Raw genomic sequence first — 17,876 nt, 5'->3', positions numbered from 1 at the left:
GCTGTACGGGACTGGTTGCAAAGAAGCTTTAAGGTCATATCACTTTTTGCATTGATAGCAACCTTAAACAATAGACATTTTGGTATGATTGGCATCACTGAGCTGTGCGGTAAGGCAGTGGTTAGCGCAGTCGCCTCACAGCAAGAAGGTCCTGGGTTCGAGCCCCGGGGTAGTCCAACCTTGGGGGTCATCCCGGGTCATCCTCTGTGTGGAGTTTGCGTGTTCTCCCCGTGTCTGCATGGGTTTCTTCTGGAGGCTCCGGTTTCCTCCCACAGTCCAAAGACATGTGGGTCAGGTGAATCAGCCATACTAAATTGTCCCTAGGTGTGAATGTGTGTGTGTGTGTGTGTGTGTGTGTGTGTGTGTGTGTGTGTGTGTGTGTGTGTGTGTGTGTGTGTGTGTGTGTGTGTGTGTGTGTGTGTGTGTGTCAGTGGCCTGTCCAGGGTGTCTCCCCACCTGCCGCCCAATAACTGCTGGGATAGGCTCCGGCATCCCCGTGACCCTGACAGCAGGATAAGCAGTTTGGATAATGAATGGATGGATGGACGGATGGCGTCTCTGATTGGCTAACCCTTCTCCTGGATCACCATCTTGCCGTGGTGGAGAAGCTTGCGAGTACCAATGATCCCGAGAGCTATGCTGTCCGGAGCTTGGCTCCTGGTAGGGTCCCCCAAGGTGGAAAGGTCAAAGGGGAGGCTCCAGACGAAGCGCGATCCAACAAAGACCTCAACAGCAGAACTGGTGGAAGATGTTTCCAGGTCACAATGGTGGTGAAGGTTGATGAAGGCTGCAACAGAGGGGGGTCCCCAATCGTCTTGGTTCTCCATGCCATTGGACTCTGGCCACCCCCTGCCAAGCACCGTGTGGTGGCTGCAGGTGCCTCTCCACGTGAAAAGCTGTCATGCACAGGCGTCCTCCCTGGAGGCGGAGATACTTGACCCCAAGTGACTGCCGATGATGATGCTGATGATGATGATGATGACAATGATGACGATGATTGGCTAACCACTCGTGTTGCAACTAGTTTTATTTATTTCTATATGGCTGTCCATGTTTGGATTTGCATGAATTTGGGTAGCTATCTCCAAACATACGGGGCCCAGTGTGTAAAAGCCCCTGAACCATGAAAGTGACCTTGAAATAATGGCCTGCTAGTGCTCGGCTTACCTCGAGCTAATCTTAATTCTATGTTATTTAAGCTTATTTATAATGAAGACATTCTCAAGACTCATTTCGCAGGTGAGCCTTTGTGAAGGAAACCTTGACAGACACCAAAGCAACCGGCTGTTGCAGTGATCAAACACCAAACCTTAAACTCTGCTTCACGTTTCCTTCGAACAATTTCTAAGAGAATAAATCACATCCTATGGCTCGATTCTATCACGGTTCATGCGTCGTTTGAGGTTCTGGTCAAGTGTGTAATATGCCAAGTCTGTCTGCATGTTCAGGGGTTGAATGCATTCATGTTATTCATCCATTTGGGTCATGAGTGGAAGGTTGCTGTATTTATGAACACTGCTTTGCAAAATTTGGTTTCTTACGTGTCAAAATAACAAATCCCGGGTTTTGAAAGACACCATTTCCAGAAAACGTTTAATTTCATGATCCGATGGTATAAAAGGAAAAAACTATGAAACACTGACAGTGCCACAGGAATGGCTAAACTAATGAAAGAATTAGAAAAATGTGGATATATAAAAAAGAAAGAAAATGTCCAAAAAAAAAATTGCACTCAGGAGTGCTGACTTACTAGTGGAGCGGTGGACTGGTCGAACTGGTTTTGGGGGGCCATGCTTGCCATGTAATGTTGTTATCTGGATGTAGATGATAACAAACCAGCCAAACGTTACACCAGCAGTTGCCATTGTGTAAGAGCCCAACATGAAACCAACGTCATCCCACTGCAACGCTTAAATCCTCCCCAGCTGCAGCGCTGCACCTACCGTCTCTGTGGTGATGCTGCCATCTAGTGGCTATTCAGGTTTCTGTCGTGGAATGTGCTCTGAAATGAATCCTTCATTAAAGCTACTGATGCAATACAAATGAGCTGGCTTTCATTTTGATATCTGGTTGCTTCCAATTGTTGGCAATTAAAATTATTAATTAAAAAATGTACAGGGTTATTATGATTAGTATGGCCCATAAATTACCCCAGTGGACCTCTCAGAGGAAAGATCTTTGACAAAGGATCAAATAATTTGCAGTGGTCTTTTTTAATCAAGCTTGTATGAAATTGGAGGAAGAAGTATAAAAAGCCACTTTTTTGTGGCATTTTGGGATACTATGCCAAAACAAATAGTTTGTTTATTTCAATGGATGTTTTGTGAAGCGTTTTTGAGTTCATAAACGTTAAAGCAAGGCAGCAAATCTGTTTTTCCAAGCACATCACATCAAGTAGTCCTTCCACATGAAATAGCCCAGGGTATGTCTAACATGAGGGTTCGGTAAGCGAATCGTCATGGGGGTAAAAAGTTCCAGTCCATGCTTTAACATGGAAAACAAATTTAAATAACAAAAACTACACAACTTCAACCCAGTTCATCTGGATAAACGCTGTATCCAGATGAACTGATTCAACCTTCTTTTTAAACAACTTCAGCATATTTACCCCCACGTGTCATTCCTCTCAGGAAGTGTTTTTTCCATCATGGCACTAGTTAAAGTTTGTGTGTGCGCGCGTATATGTGTGTGTGTGTGTGTGTGTGTGTGTGTGTGTGTGTGTGTGAGAGCGAGAGCGCGCGCGAGAGACTTTATTGCTTTTCATGCTTTGGCTTTTATCATCAACAGCTCACCAATCATTTCGTAAATCATCGCAACGTGTCAACGCGTCTAAACTGTGTGTATGAGAGAGGGAGCAGTGAACAGGACGAGACAGAGTGCACGTGCTTGTGTTTACAAGAACATAGATATTACAAAGATATTACAAAAACAAAATATTACGGCGTCCAGGTAGCGTGGCGGTCTATTCCGTTCCCTAACAACACGGGGATCGCCGGTTTGGTCGAGCGTCCCTACAGACACAATTGGCCGTGTCTGCGGGTGGGAAGCCGGATGTGCTTTGAGTGGCGGTTGCAGCTAAAAAAGCGCTATATAAAATCCAACTTGATTGGTTGATTGATTGATTGATTGATTGACGTGGGTATGTGTCTTGGTCGCTGCACTAGCACCTCCTCTGGTCGGTCGGGGCGCCTGTTCGGGAGGGAGGGGGAACTGGGGGGAATAGCGTGATCCTTTCACGCGCTACGTCCTCCTGGTGAAACTCCTCACTGTCAGGTGAAAAGAAGCGGCTGGCGACTCCACATGTATCGGACGAGGCATGTGGTAGTCTGCAGCCCTCCTCGGATCGGCAGAGGGGGTGGAGCAGCGACCGGGACGGCTCGGAAGAGTTGGGTAATTGGCCAGATACAATTGGCGAGAAAAATGGGGGGGGGGGGTAAATAAAGTAATAAATAAATTCTCGCTTTACTTGCCAATTGTTTTCAAAACAGTTGCATGCATGCTAAAGAGCAGTCTGCAGGTGAATGATCCAACTGCTGAGCAAAGCCTTGTTTCGTTAGTCAATTGATGTTAATTTTAAATACAACAGTTGGAGCTGGTGGTATGGTCTGTAGGATGACTTTGGAGACCAAGAAGAGGAAGAGAGTGAAGGCAGAGTCAAGGATCAAATAATAGAAGTTGAAGAAGGAAGACTGTTGTGTGGAGTTCAGGGAGGAGTTAAAACAGGCACTGGGTGGTAGTGAAGAGCTGCCGGATGGCTGAGCGACCACTGCAGAAATAGTGAGGGAGACCGCTAGGAAGGTACTTGGTGTGTCATCAGGACAGAGGAAGGAAGACAAGGAGACTTGGCGGTGGGATGAGGAAGTAGAGCAAAGTATACAGAGGAAGAGGTTGTTAAAGAAGAAGTGGGATAGTCAGAGAGATGAAGAAAGTAGACAGGAGTATGAGGAGATGCAGCATAAAGCAAAGAGAGAGGTGGCAAAGGAAAAGGTGTATGGTGAGTTGTATGACAGGTTAGACACTAAGGAAGGAGAAAAGGACTTCTACCGATTGGCTAGACAGAGGGACTGAGCTGGGAAGGATGTGCAGCAGGTTAGGGTGATCAAGGATAGAGATGGAAATGTGCTGACAAGTGAGAAGAGTGTGCTGAGAAGGTGGAAGGAGTACTTTGAGGAGCTGATGAATAAAGAACATGGTAGAGAGAGAAGGTTGGATGATGTGGGGATAGTGAATCAGGAAGTGCGGTGGATTAGCAAGGAGGAAGTGAGGGCAGCTATGAAGAGTATGAAGAGTGGAATGGCAGTTGGTCCTGATGACATACCTGTGGAGGCATGGAGATGTTTAGGAGAGATGGCAGTGGAGTTTTTAACTAGATTGTTTAACACAATCTTGGAGAGTGAGAGGATGTCTGAGGAGTGGAGAAGAAGCATACTGCTATTGATTTTCCAGAATAAGTGCGATGTGTAGAACTGTAGCAACTACAGAGGTATGAAGTTGATCAGCTACAGCATGAAGATATGCGAAAGAGTAATAGAAGCTAGGTTAAAATGAGAGGTGATGATTAGCGAGCAGCAGTATGGTTTCCTGCCACGAAAGAGCACCACAGATGTGATGTTTGCCTTGAGAATGTTGACAGAGAAGTTTAGAGAAGGCCAGAAGGAGTTATATTGTGTCTTTGTGGATTTAGAGAAAGCATATTACAGGTTGCAGAGAGAGGAAGTGTGGTATTGTATGAGGAAGTCGGGAGTGGCAGAGAAGTATGTAGGAGTGGTGTAGGAGATGTATGAGGGAAGTGTGACAGTGGTGAGGTGTGTGGTTAGAATGACAGATGGGTTCAAGGTGGAGGTGGGATTACATCAAGGATCAGCTCTGAGCCCTTTCTTGTTTGCAATGGTGATGGACAGGTTGATGGACGAGATAATGCAGGAGTCTCCGTGGGCTATGATGTTCACGGAAAACATTGTAATCTGTAGTGAGAGTAGGGAGCAGGTTGAGGAGAGCCTGGAGAGGTGGAGGTATGCACTGGCGAGAAGAGGAATGAAAGTCAGTAGGATCAAGACGGAATACGTATGCGTGAATGAGAGGGAGGACAGTGGAATGGTGAGGATGCAAGGAGTAGAGGGGACGAAGGCATATGAGTTTAAATACTTGGGATCAACTGACAAAAGTAACGGGAGTGCAGAAGAGCGGTGAAGAAGAGAGTGCAGGCAGGGTGGAGAAGAGTGTCAGGAGTGATTTGTGACAGAGGGGTACCAGCAAGAGTTAAAGGGAAGGTTTACAAGATGGTAGTGAGACCAGCAAGAGTTAAAGGGAAGGTTTACAAGATGGTAGTGAGACCAGCTATGTTATATGGTTTGGAGACAGTGGCACTGATGAAAAGACAGGAGGCGGAGCTGGAGGCAGCAGAGTTGAAGATGCTAAGATTTTCATTGGGAGTGACGGAGGACAGGATTAGGAACGAGTATATTAGAGGGACAGCTCAGGTTGGATGGTTTGGAGACAAAGTAAGAGAGGCAAGACTGAGATGGTTTGGACATGTGTGGAGGAGAGATGCTCGGTATATCGGGAGAAGGACGCTGAATATGAAGCTCCCAGGGAAGAGGAAAAGAGGAAGGCCAAAGAGGAGGTTTATGGATGTGGTGAGGGAGGACATGCAGGTGGCTGGTGTGACAGAGGAAGATGCAGAGGACAGGAAGAAATGAAAACGGATGATCCGCTGTGGCGACCCCTAACGGGAGCAGCCAAAAGTAGTATCCTACTCTCTACCCTCGAGGGCCTGGGTGTCACAGGCTCTGCACTCTCAATGTTTGCATCCTACCTGACGGGTCGCTCCTACCAGGTGACATGGACGGGATCTGTGTCAGAGCCTTGCAGGCTGACTACAGGCATTCCACAGGGTTAGGTTCTGGGTCCTCTCCTTTTCTCCCTGTACACGACATCCCTGGGTTCTGTTATTCGCTCGCATGACTTCTCTTACTATTGTTATGCCGATGACACCCAGCTGATCTTGTCCTTTCCTCCCTCTGACACACAAGTAGACACACGCATTGCTGCAAGCTTGACTGACATCTCGGAGTGGATGGCGACATACCACCTGAAGCTCAATCTGGACAAGACAGAGCTGATGTTCCTCCTGGGGAAAGGTTGCCCACACCGAGACCTGGCCATCACCATTGACAACACCGTGGTGACACCAACTCGGACTGCAAGGAATTTGGGTGGGATCCTGGACGACCAACTGTCGTTTGCTGCAAACGTTGCATCGGTTGCTCGCTCCTGCAGATTTCTCCTCTATAACATCAGGAGGATTCACCCATTCCTCACTGACGAGTCGGCACAGGTGCTCATCCAGGCTCTGGTCATCTCCTGGCTGGACTACAGCAACTCCCTCCTTGCTGGTGCCCCGGCGTCGGCCATCAGACCTCTGGAGCTTGTTCAGAAAGCTGCAGCTTGTCAGGTGTTCAACCGCCCTAAGTTCTCCCACACAACTCCCCTTCTCATGTCCCTACACTGGCTCCCAGTATCTGCTCGCACCCAGTTTAAGACTCTGGTGCTAGCCTACAGGTCAGTGAAAGGAACAGCTCCTTCCTATCTCCAGGCCATGGTCAAGCCCTACACCCCTGCCCGACCACTTCGCTCTGCTGCCTCGGGACGCCTGGTTGCCCCATCGCTCAGAGGCCCCTGCTGCGTATCGACCTGGTCACAGCTCTTTTCTGTCCTGGCCCCACAGTGGTGGAATTAACTCCCCACTGATGTCAGGACAGCAGAGTCACTGCCCATCTTCTGGCACAGGTTGAAAACTCACCTCTTCAAGAACTACTACCCTGTTACTTGTTCTTAGCACTTATTGTATTCACTCATAAAAAAAAACTCTTTCTTGCACTTTTACTTTTGCAGTGGTTTTGCTCTTAGATGCTTGTTTAGATGCACTTATGACCTCTGATGACTAGTAGTTCTCCTGATTTCCTACGTTAAATGCACTTATTGTAAGTCGCTTTGGATAAAAGCGTCAGCTAAATTACTGTAATGTAATGTAATGTAGTAGTAGAGGAGCTGGTGATGAGGAGTGCCAGTGGTATCCAACCTGTCGGCCATTTTTCTTAAAATGTCAAATATTGACCTCCCTGTTGGGTTACATTGAGAAACACCACATGTAGTTTTGAACACCTTGAAAGGCAGGAACCATTACATCTGGGCTTAATCAGCTGGATTCAAGTTCACCAGGGAAAGTGGAAAAATCAAATATGCAGAAAAATGAATAAATAAATGTGAAAAATGAATAAAAAAAGTGTACAAAATAAATTAATTCTGATCTGACACAGAGACTCTAATACATGCATGTGTTTCATCCAGACTTGATTACCATAATATTGTTTTCAGGTCTGCCACATGCCAAAAAACCTTCAGCTGGTTCAGAATGCTGCAGCTAGAATCCTAATTAAAACTAGAAAATTTGACCATATTACGCCAATTCTTGCCTCCCTTCATTGGCTTCCTATTCATGTTAGATCAGACTTCAAGGTGCTTCTGCTGACTTATAAAATCCTAAATGGGCTTGTCCCATCTTACCTGTCTGATCTCCTTAAACCGTACATCCCATCTCGAGCTCTCCATTCTCAAAATACACGGCTCCTGTGTGTACCCAAAGTTAAAAAGAAGTCGTGCTTCCGGGTAGAGCAGCGGTCTATTCCGTTGCCTACCAACACGGGGATTGCAGGTTCGAATCCCCGTGTTACCTCCAGCTTGGTCGGGCGTCCCTACAGACACAATTGGCCATATCTGTGGGTGGGAAGCCGGATGTGGGTGTGTCCTGGTCGCTGCTGCGACCTGTGATATATTGAGGGGTACACAAGCACTGAACCCCAAGAGTAAAAGCTCTTCGTTACAGGAAACAGTCTATAGGAAAGTGATCTTGATGATCTCAAACATGAGCTGTATCAGACGAGGGAGGCTGTTCAGAGGAAAGTGCTGCCCAGGGTTGTGGAGTTTACCGCTTTTACTGAACCATACAAAGAAGTGTTTTGTTTTTTGTTTTTCAGATTTTCTACTTGTCGCACAACTAGCCTTGCCTGTTAGCAGTGCTAGTTGTGAGCACAGTGTCTCGGTGCTAAAGCTTATAAAAAATAATTTAAGAACAACTATGAGCGATGAGAGGCTTAGAAATACTGGAGTACTGAGTGTTGAGGGGAGGAGGAGAGCAAGATCCCCAAATCTGGATGGTTTTGTTGGAGAGTTTGCCCTCTGTCACCAGAACAAGCGTGTCCAGCTATGGTAACTCCTTGATGTTAGTATGTGTGGTGTAAATCTTACTGACAAACAACTTGGGGAAAAAAAAAGTTCTAGGCACTCATGTAAGCCGGGTGGGAAGGTTGTCCCCTTTGTTTTAGAGCCTCTATGCCACACTGTTCCTCCTTAAATGTAATATAGATAGGACACACAATTTTTTGTTTCATATCTGAATGTTTAAAACTCTTAATACAGGCACTATGTTATGTTGGGAAAACAATTTGGCTGCTACTTCCATCCATCCATCTATTATCCAAACCGCTTATGCTGCTCTCAGGGTCACGGGGATACTGGAGCCTATCCCAGCAGTCATTGGGCGGCAGGTGGGGGGACACCCTGGACAGGCCTCCAGGCCGTCACAGGGCTGACACACACACACCTAGGGACAATTTAGCACGGCTGATTCACCGGACCTACATGTCTTTGGACTGTGGGAGGAAGCCGGAGCCCCTGGAGGAAACCCACACAGACACGGGGAGAACATGCAAACGCCACACAGAGGACGACCCGGGATGACCCCCAAGGTTGGACTATCCCGGGCGGGGCTCGAACCCAGTACCTTCTTGCTGTGAGGCGACCACGTCAACCACTGCGCCACCGTGCCGCCTATATGTTATTTAACATTTTTATATGTTATTCAAATGTGCCACCCTTCTCTTAAGTCTGTGCCCCAGCCTGGCCACCCCATCAGAAATGTCCTAGACCCGCTGCAGACTGGACAGACACAAACAGCAGTGTGCTCCTGGTAAATCTCTGGCAAGAGAGTCGGAAGATGAGTGAGGGGTTTTCTCAGGTGAATACTTGTTTTCTGATAGATGTGAAATGAGAGCGTTAAGATAGGAATGTTTTTTGAGAGACTTGTGGCATTTAAATCAATGAGCAAGTGTTTCTTTAACATGTAATACTGCTTCATTGGGACGATGAATGAATGAGAACCTGTCGAGTTATGAACCAAGGGTCTTGTGTTTGGGAAAGTTTCGTATTTTTCAGGAGTGCCGTTGTTGCTGAGTCAATAAAACAATTTCTTGTTCACTGTTCTCTTGTATCCTTGTTACTCATGTTTAATTGTATACCGACTTTTCAGTGTATACACAGCAGAGATTTGACAGGGTGAACGCTTTACTTGTAACATAGAAATCACACTTGTTCCAGACTGTTTACACAACTGGTTACACAAATGGAAAACTAAGGCTGAAAAAGTAGTTTTGGATGGGAAGAGAGCTTTTTTACATCAAGTCTGGAGCCATCATTTCTGTCTTCGTTTTCCTGTGAACCAGATGTCTACATGTGCGCCACTAACTTGGTCCACTGAAACAGAAGAATAAAAAAATAATAATTTCAATTGTTATGCATAATTCACTATTGGTCCAGATTAGTTGTGAATCTCAACACTTTGTGCAGTAGTACAGACTGGTCTGGCACAGCGTTTCTGTGTCGATGTATTTGGATAAAAGTCAGACGTTTTGTAATTTGAGTACGATATTAGAAACTTACCTCGTTCCAGTCCATATTAATAACGCCATCTGAAGCAATGTTCTTGAATACGTCTGTAATTTAAACAAACCGTAAAGATTGCTGTCATCTTGTGGGAGTCAAGGGGTACACATAAATAAATAACTTTTGCAATGGTTAAATGTATTTCAAGTCTGGGTTGTTTATTTCAGCAGACTGGTCTAACATGCTCTATAGTGTAAACTGCCTCCATGTAAGTGTTACAACCTAAAAAAAACAACCTGGGTTAAAGAAAAAACGAGGTTCCAGAAAAGTACAAAAAAATAAAACAAACGGGGGGTGTCCGGGTGGCACGGCAGTCTATTCCATTGCCTACCAACACGGGGATCGGTGGTTTGAATCCCGGTCTTACCTCCGGCTTGGTCGGGCGTCCCTACAGAGACAGTTGGCCGTGTCTGTGGGTGGGAAGCCAGATGTGGGTATGTGTCATGGTCGCTGCACAAGCGCCTCCTCTGGTCAGTCGGGGCACCTATTTAGGGGGGAGGGGGAACTTTTCACTGTCAGGTGAAAAGAAGCGGCTGGTGACTCCACATGTATCGGACGAGGCATGTGGTAGTCTGCAGCCCTCCCCGGATCGGCAGAGGGGGCTGAGCAGCGACCGGGACGACTCGGAAGCGTGGGGTGATTGTCCAGATACAATCGAGGAGAAAAAGGGGAGGGGAGGGGACTTAAAAGCAAATATGAGCTATCCACTTTAAAATTTTGGCTAAAATATCTAGATTTATTGAAGTTAGTCTTTTCAATTTAAACAGCTGAATTTCAGAAACAATACTGTTGTATTCTTTTTTCTTTCTTTTTCTTTTTTTTTTAAGAAGTTGCACCGATTATATTGTTGTAAGCTAGGGGTTTGCTGTGGCAACAACTCAGGCAGAGAGATAGTCTCTTTGGTAGCAGCTCCTGTGCTCCATACACCCCACAACCCCAGGGATGTGCCATATTCATCAACAAAGAAACACCGTCAGCCCCACCCACCTGATGATGTGTGCACATAACCTCCCTCACAGTGTAAAACGATTTCTTCATATCAGCAAGTACAGTACTTGAAACCTTGTGCATAACAGTAACACTAACCACCGTGTAACAGATAACGTTTGTAGTGATTTGGAACACAATCGGCTTAACTTGTGTCCACAAACACATTGCCGCGGAACACGCCGGGAAACCCCGCCCCCAACACGTCACAATTTGGTACTTACTGGACATGTTTGTCAGGTGTATCATCAGTGTGATGAAGTCCTCCAGAGAGATGGCTGTGAAGGAGCCCGAATAACGGAACATCAGATGAAAAATCATGCCGTCGTTCACGTCTATCCCTGAACGAGACACAACAGAAAAACGAGAACGCTTTTTCATCTTTTGGCATAGACGGGCCACTGCTGCTGAAGGTCTGGCTTCCCAGGGAAAAGTCAAACTCAGCACAACTTTCCCCGCATTTTTAATCGACATATAACCAAATGAATTACCTGCACTCTGAATTGCATTCTGTAGCTCGTCGAAGGACAGGGTTCCGGTCTGAGAAACATCTGAGCGACTGAAGAGTTTCTAGAGGAAAATATTGAAGCAACTCTTAGAAACCAGGAGCGAGCAACGACTCTGGACCAGCAACTCGGACTTTCATGGCATCTGAAATGATTAACTGTGAACCCTGGGACACCGGCCCAAGCCTAAACCGTGTTTCATTTGAGAAAACTGTACGGCGCATTCAGAACAGTACACAAATTCAAATGACTGTGGCATGTTACCTTGAATTCTTCAATCTTGTTCCAGAGATTCAAGAATTCGTCGTAGGCCATCTTGCCTCGACGTTTGGTCTTTGCATGTTAAGTAAGCTTCCCATATAAACAGAAAAGGACAATTTCAACACCCAAACAGTACGTCATGATATATCAATAAAACTGAGTGATCCCTCCGGTCATGGTAAAGTGGGCAGTGATTTGATATATCATTTACGTAAATCAAACCGAGGTGAAACATTTTGTACTTTGAAGGATACATCCACCATGGTGATCATCCTCCTGCAGGTGCTCCAGTCAAAACCTATATGAGAGAAGTGCACGGAGGAAACCGACATTTCAGCATAACTGCACTGGTGTTAAACTCAAACATGTTTTCAGAGAACTACTGACAACTCAGCATTGACAATTTAGCAATTTAGCATATGGAGCCGCCAGAGAAGAGGAAAAGAGGAAGGCTAAAGAGGAGGTTTATGGATGTGGTGAGGGAGGACATGCAGGTGGCTGGTGTGACAGAGGAAGATGCAGAGGACAGGAAGAGATGGAAACGGATAATCCGCTGTGGTGACCCCTAACGGGAGCAGCAAAAAGTAGTAGTAGTAGTAGTAGTAGTAGTAGTAGTAGTAGTGTAGACTGACAATTTAGCATTGCTTACATTTTGAACTGAATCAATGATGGCATGCAACTCACCGTGAGGGAAGTTATCATTCAGGAGCTTTTGGAGCTGTCTGTCACCTAGCTCACCATTCTGAAGCCAGAGATAGAAAGAACAGAAATGGCTTAAGATGACTAGAAAAACATATGGATAGATGAACGGATGGATGGATAGATGAATGCATGGCTTGATAGAGATAAAGGGTAGAAAAGAAATAGACTATGTGAATTAAGAGAAATGCAAAGGCAGAGAGAGAAAAATAACTCACCTGATCAGCATAGCGTTTGAAAATGTCACGGACTGGATCCGTGTCATGGCCGTGGTCAGCTGGCTGTAGGAGAACAAATACCGTCAGAACAACATTACAGCGCTAGGTCTTACAGCCACCAGCTGAGAGATCAAACATCATACTGACAGATTCTACGACCATTGCATATCCTGATGTTGAATGGTGCTGAATTATAGCTACAATCATTCACCACATTTGGTCAATGTCGTACCTCAGGAGTAACATTGTGCTCATCGGCGTGGTCATCATGATCATCACCATCATGGGGCCTAGATGAAGAGAGTAAGGGTTTGTTAAGGATTTCAAGTATTCAAATGTGAGTATGTTATTTGTGATTTTTGAGTGGCTTTTACTGTTTTGTATGCCTGGAAAAAAAATCCAGTTGCAATGTACAAATGCTTTATGAAAGGACCAAAAGCTCACGTTCATTCCTGAGGTAAACACAGTCAAACTGATCTGCTGTTATGATAAAGCCAAGCTTTTCTTATCAATCTCTGAATTTGAGACGTTTGATTCGAAAACACTGTTTACTGAAAGGAAAACAATATTTATATATATATATATATATATATATATATATACACTCCATAAATGCCTGGCAACACAGATGAACCAGCTGATAACATCAGGGTTTCACCCTGACTGGCTAAAACAGGGGAGAACAATACTGATCATGAAGGATCCCCACAACGGTACACCTTAAAACAACCAGCCAATAACCTGCCTCTCCACAACATGGAAGATCCTGTCAGACATCATAGAAGCTAAGTTAAAAGGGCACATGAGTCAATACATGAGCGAAACACAGAAAGGAATTGGGAACAACACCAGAGGGTCAAAGCATCAGCTACTGGTTGATAGAGCAGTCACCCAAGCCTCTAAGAACAGAGAGACCAACCTGAGCACAGCCTGGATGGACTAAAAGAAAGCCTACGACTCAACGCCCCATACCTGGTTACTGGAGTGCTTGGCACTATACAAAGCCAACAGGACACTAATAGCCTTCATCAAAAAAGACATGCATGTCTGTCATCTCATCTCATCTTATCATCAGCCGTTTCTCCGGGGTTGGGTCACGGTGGCAGCAAGCTAAGTAGGGCATTCCAGAATTTCTCTCCCCAGCAATGTCCTCCCAGCTCCTCCTGGGAGATCCCAAGGTGTTTCCATGCCAGATTGGACATGTAGTCCCTCCAGCGAGTTCTGGGTCTATCCCGGGGTTTTCTCCCAGTTGGACATGCCTGAAAAACCTCCAAAGGACAGCACCCAGGAGGCATCCTAATCGGGTGCCTGAACCACCTCAACATGCTCCTTTTGACGCGAAGGAGCAGCGGCTCTACTCCGAGCTCCCTCCAGATGTCCGAGCTCCTCACCCTATCTCTAAGGCTGAGCCCTGACACCCTACAGTGGAAACTCATTTCAACCGCTTGTATCCATGAGCTCACTGTTTCGGTCACTACCCAAAGCTCATGACCATAGGTGAGGATTGGAATGAAGATTGACTGGTAAATCGAGAGCTTTGTCTTCCGGCTCAGCTCCCTCCTCACCACAACGGTCCGGTACAACGTCCGCATTACTGCTAATGCTGCACCAATCTGCCTGTCAATCTCCTGCTCCATCCTACCCTCACTCATGAACAAGACCCCGAGATATTTGAACTCCTTCATTTGAGGCAACAACTCATCCCCAACCCGGAGGGAGCAATCCACCATTTTCCGGTAGAGAACCATGGCCTGTGACTTGGAGGTGCTGACTCTTGTCCTGGCCATTTCACACTCAGCTGCAAACCACCAAAGTGCACGCTGAAGGTCACGTACTGATGAAGCCAACAAAACCACATAATCTGCTAAGAGCAGAGATGCAATTCTGAGGTTTCCAAAATGGACACACTCCTCCCCTTGGCTGCACCTTGAGATCCTGTCCATGAATATCACAAAAAGAATCACAGACAAGAGTAGTCCGCGGTGGTGTAGCGGTCAAAGCATCGACTTTGTGTCGATGCAGTTGCCCACTGGGGACCGGGGTTCGTGCCTTGGTCTCGTCAGATCCGACTATGGCCGGACTCGATGAAGCAGCAATAATTGGCAACGCTGTCTTTGGGAGGGGGCGGAGTCGGCTTGTGTTCGTCACATGAATGCGTCTCTGGGTGTGTCGGAAAAAGCAGTGCTTCGGCCTGGATTCACCTTGTCACGAAAGTGGCAAGGCGTCTCCTTCGAGACTGCCGGCCGGAGAGATGCAGTTGGTGAATGCACGCAGTACGAGAGTGGGTGTTTGAAATTAAAATAGGGATCGATTGGCCACTAAATTGGGAGAAAAAGGGAAAAATCAGAAGTAAATTGAGAAGAAAAAAAAAATCACAGACAAGGGACAACCTTGGCGGATTCCGACACCCACTGAAAACGTGTTTGACTTTGTGCCGAGAATGCGGGCACAGCTCTCACTTTGGTTATATAAGGACCAGATGGCTTGTAGCAACTGCCCCGGTACCCCATACTCCTACAGAGTGTCCCGAGGTACACGGTCGTAAGCCTTCTCCAAGTCCACAAAACACATGTAGACTGGCTAATCAAACTCCCATGCCCCCCTCAGCACTTCCGCAAGAGTAAAGAGTTGGTCCGTTGTTCCACGGCCAGGACGGAATCCGCATTGCTCCTCCTGGATCCGAGGTTTGACAATCGGTCGGAGCCTCCTTTCCAGTACCTTGGAGTAGACTTTCTCAGGGAGGCTGAGCAATGTGATGCCCCGATAATTGGAGCGCACCCTCTGATCAGACTTGCATGTTAGCGTTTATATTCCTGTCTGTGCCCTTGACCGAGGCATGGCAAGATGAACTGGAGTTGGCGGCTGCCCACTGCTCCTAGCTACACAGCTAGGATGGGTTAAATGCAGAGCATAATTTCCCCACGGGGATCAATAAAGTATCTCCAAAAAAAAATCAAAATCAAAATCAAGAACTCAATCCGGCAGTGTAAAACAACACTACATGCCAACTCAAAGACAATCACACAGGTAACCATCAAATGTGGCATATACCAAAGTGATGCACTATACTCGCTGCTGTTCTGCATAGGCCTGAACCCCCCTCAGTCAGATCATCACAAAGAGTGAATATGGATACAGGTTCAGAAGTGGAGTTACCATCAGCCACCATACATGGAAGACATCCAGCTGTATGCCAGGAATGAGCAAGACATTGACTCACTGATCCCCCTCACCAGGATCTACAGTGACAACATCGGGATGTCATTCAGACTGGACAAGTGTGGTTGAATGGTGGCAAAAAAAGAAAAGGTGGTGAGCACTGAAGGGGCTGAATTACCAGATGGCAAGATAACAGATATACAGAACAGTTACAAGTACCTGGGTATTCCACACGCAAATGGAAACCACGTGGAGGCAGCAAGGAGGTCAGCTACAGCTAAATACCTCCAGAGAGTGAGGCAGGTCCTGAGGAGCCAGCTCAATGAGAAGAATAAGATCCAAGCCATCAACACATATGCCTTACCAGTCATCAGATACCGAGCTGGAATTATAAGCTGAACAAAAGAGGAGGTAAAGGCCACAGATATCAGGACTCTTCACACTCCTTACAATGCACGGAGGGTTCCACCCGAATTCCAGCAGCCTGAGACTGTATAATAAGCAAAAACATGGGGGCCGAGGGTTAGAAAGTGTCAGGGCCACTATCCAGGATGAAACAAGGAACATCCACGAGTACATCAGAAAGAGGACCTCCCCAGGATGAACTGCTGAGTGAGTACCTCAGACAGCAGAAGACAGAGAGTCTGGAGGATGAACAGGTGGGATCTTGGAAGATCAAGCTCCTCCATGGGATGTACGATCGACAGATAGAAAATGTAGCTGACATCGAGAAATCCTACCAGTGGCTAGAGAAGGCTGGACTGAGGGAAAGCACAAAGGCTCTGATCATAGCAGCACAAGAACAGGCACTCAGGTGGAGATCGGTTGAGGCAGGGGTCTACCACACCAGACAAGACCCAAGATGCAGGCTGTGTAAAGAGCCCCTGAGACAGTCCAGCACTTAGTAGCAGGGTGTAAAATGCTAGCTGGGGAAGCATACACTGAAAGACATAACCCAGTGGATAAGATAGTGTACAGGAACATTTGTACTAAATACAGACTGCAAGTCCCTAAGTCCAAATGGGAGACATCACCAAAGGTGGTTGAGAATGGCAGAGCTAAGATCCTGTGGGACTTCAAGTTCCAGACTGACAAGCAGGTGCTGACTAACCAACCAGACATTATGGGGGTCAACAAGGAACAGAAGAAGAGCAGTAGCGATCGATGTAGCAATCCTGAGTGACGGCAACATCAGGAAGAAAGAGCACGAGAAGCTAGAGAAATACCAAGGGTTGAGGGAAGAACTAGATCGAAGGTGGAAGGTGAAATCCACAGTAGTCCCAGTGGTAATAGGAGCACTAGGGGCTGTGACCCCCAAACTGGGAGAGTGGCTCCAGCAGATTCCAGGAACAACATCTGAGGCCTCTGTCCAGAAGAGTGCGGTCCTAGAAACAGCTAAGATACTGCACAGAACCCTCAAACACCCAGGCCTCTGGCAGAGGACCTGAGCTTGAGGAAAACACACACCACCCGGAAAAAAAAAAGTGACAGGGAGATTTTATACTTTAATCATCTCTTCACAGATGTAGATGGTTACAAAGATAATCCAGAGAATTTACTATACCATAATAATAGCAATCATTAAAAGTGTTTGATTCCCCATGCTGTTGCCTCCTTCATTTTGGTCGTTTATCTTCAGGATACATGCTTTATATCATGAATATTTCTTACTTGATTTCACTATCAGTCTTGGAGTAGATGGTGAGAACGAACTCGGCAGTCTTGTTTGGTTTCACAGTGGAGGGGACGATCACATACTCTCCAGGCTGCAGACTATGCAGCTCCACCAGCTCCCTTTCATAAGCGTAGACCTGGCGACGCTTCACAGGCCTGTTGCGCCTGAAGAATTCAGTTCCAAGGCGCCCTTGTGGTGTCTAGATGATGGCAAATTCAAATTTCATTCAGTGTGAATCTTTTCATTAGGTCATGTTACATTAGTCAAATAACTTATTGGGAGGAAATCACTTTGTGTGCATAGGCAGTGTTTGAGATCTGGTGTACTTCTTTGTCCTTACCCCTGGTGGCACCTGGTGGATTAAAAAAAAGGAATAAAGAATGTCAGCATATATACCTAAATGTATACATTTATGTATTATATATATATATAAATAAATATTTATACATATAACTACAGATGCACTTCGTCATACAGGTTTCCTCCCTACTGAGTTTTACTGCCATTTTATTGCTGTTATTGAATTTTAGTCTTGTTTTTGCTTGTCTCTTTATTTCTTTTGGGGTATGACGATTCATACAAGCCACTTTA

The 17,876-nt window shown here is 46.1% G+C and overlaps 1 protein-coding gene across 1 annotated transcript in view; it reads right to left on the bottom strand.

Annotated features, from left to right (window-relative positions):
• Nucleotides 1–9,348: 9,348 nt before the first annotated feature.
• The window catches only part of zgc:136872 (uncharacterized protein LOC678524 homolog), a 14,241-nt gene continuing 5,713 nt past the window's right edge, over nt 9,349–17,876 (bottom strand). Inside the window, exons 11-21 of the mRNA XM_056285361.1 lie at nt 17,626–17,637; nt 17,282–17,484; nt 12,684–12,741; nt 12,452–12,514; nt 12,219–12,276; nt 11,789–11,832; nt 11,538–11,606; nt 11,259–11,337; nt 10,992–11,108; nt 9,778–9,830; nt 9,349–9,591 (exon numbers count right to left, since the gene is read on the bottom strand). Coding sequence (XP_056141336.1) covers nt 9,565–9,591; nt 9,778–9,830; nt 10,992–11,108; nt 11,259–11,337; nt 11,538–11,606; nt 11,789–11,832; nt 12,219–12,276; nt 12,452–12,514; nt 12,684–12,741; nt 17,282–17,484; nt 17,626–17,637 — 783 coding nt within the window. The 3' untranslated portion in view covers nt 9,349–9,564. The remainder of the gene's footprint in view (nt 9,592–9,777; nt 9,831–10,991; nt 11,109–11,258; nt 11,338–11,537; nt 11,607–11,788; nt 11,833–12,218; nt 12,277–12,451; nt 12,515–12,683; nt 12,742–17,281; nt 17,485–17,625; nt 17,638–17,876) is intronic.

The sequence above is a fragment of the Lampris incognitus genome, chromosome 8 (genome assembly GCF_029633865.1).
Source record: "Lampris incognitus isolate fLamInc1 chromosome 8, fLamInc1.hap2, whole genome shotgun sequence".
NCBI classification, from domain to species: domain Eukaryota; kingdom Metazoa; phylum Chordata; class Actinopteri; order Lampriformes; family Lampridae; genus Lampris; species Lampris incognitus.
Note: the sequence above shows the minus strand (reverse complement) of the source record. Positions and strands in the feature narration are given on the sequence as shown.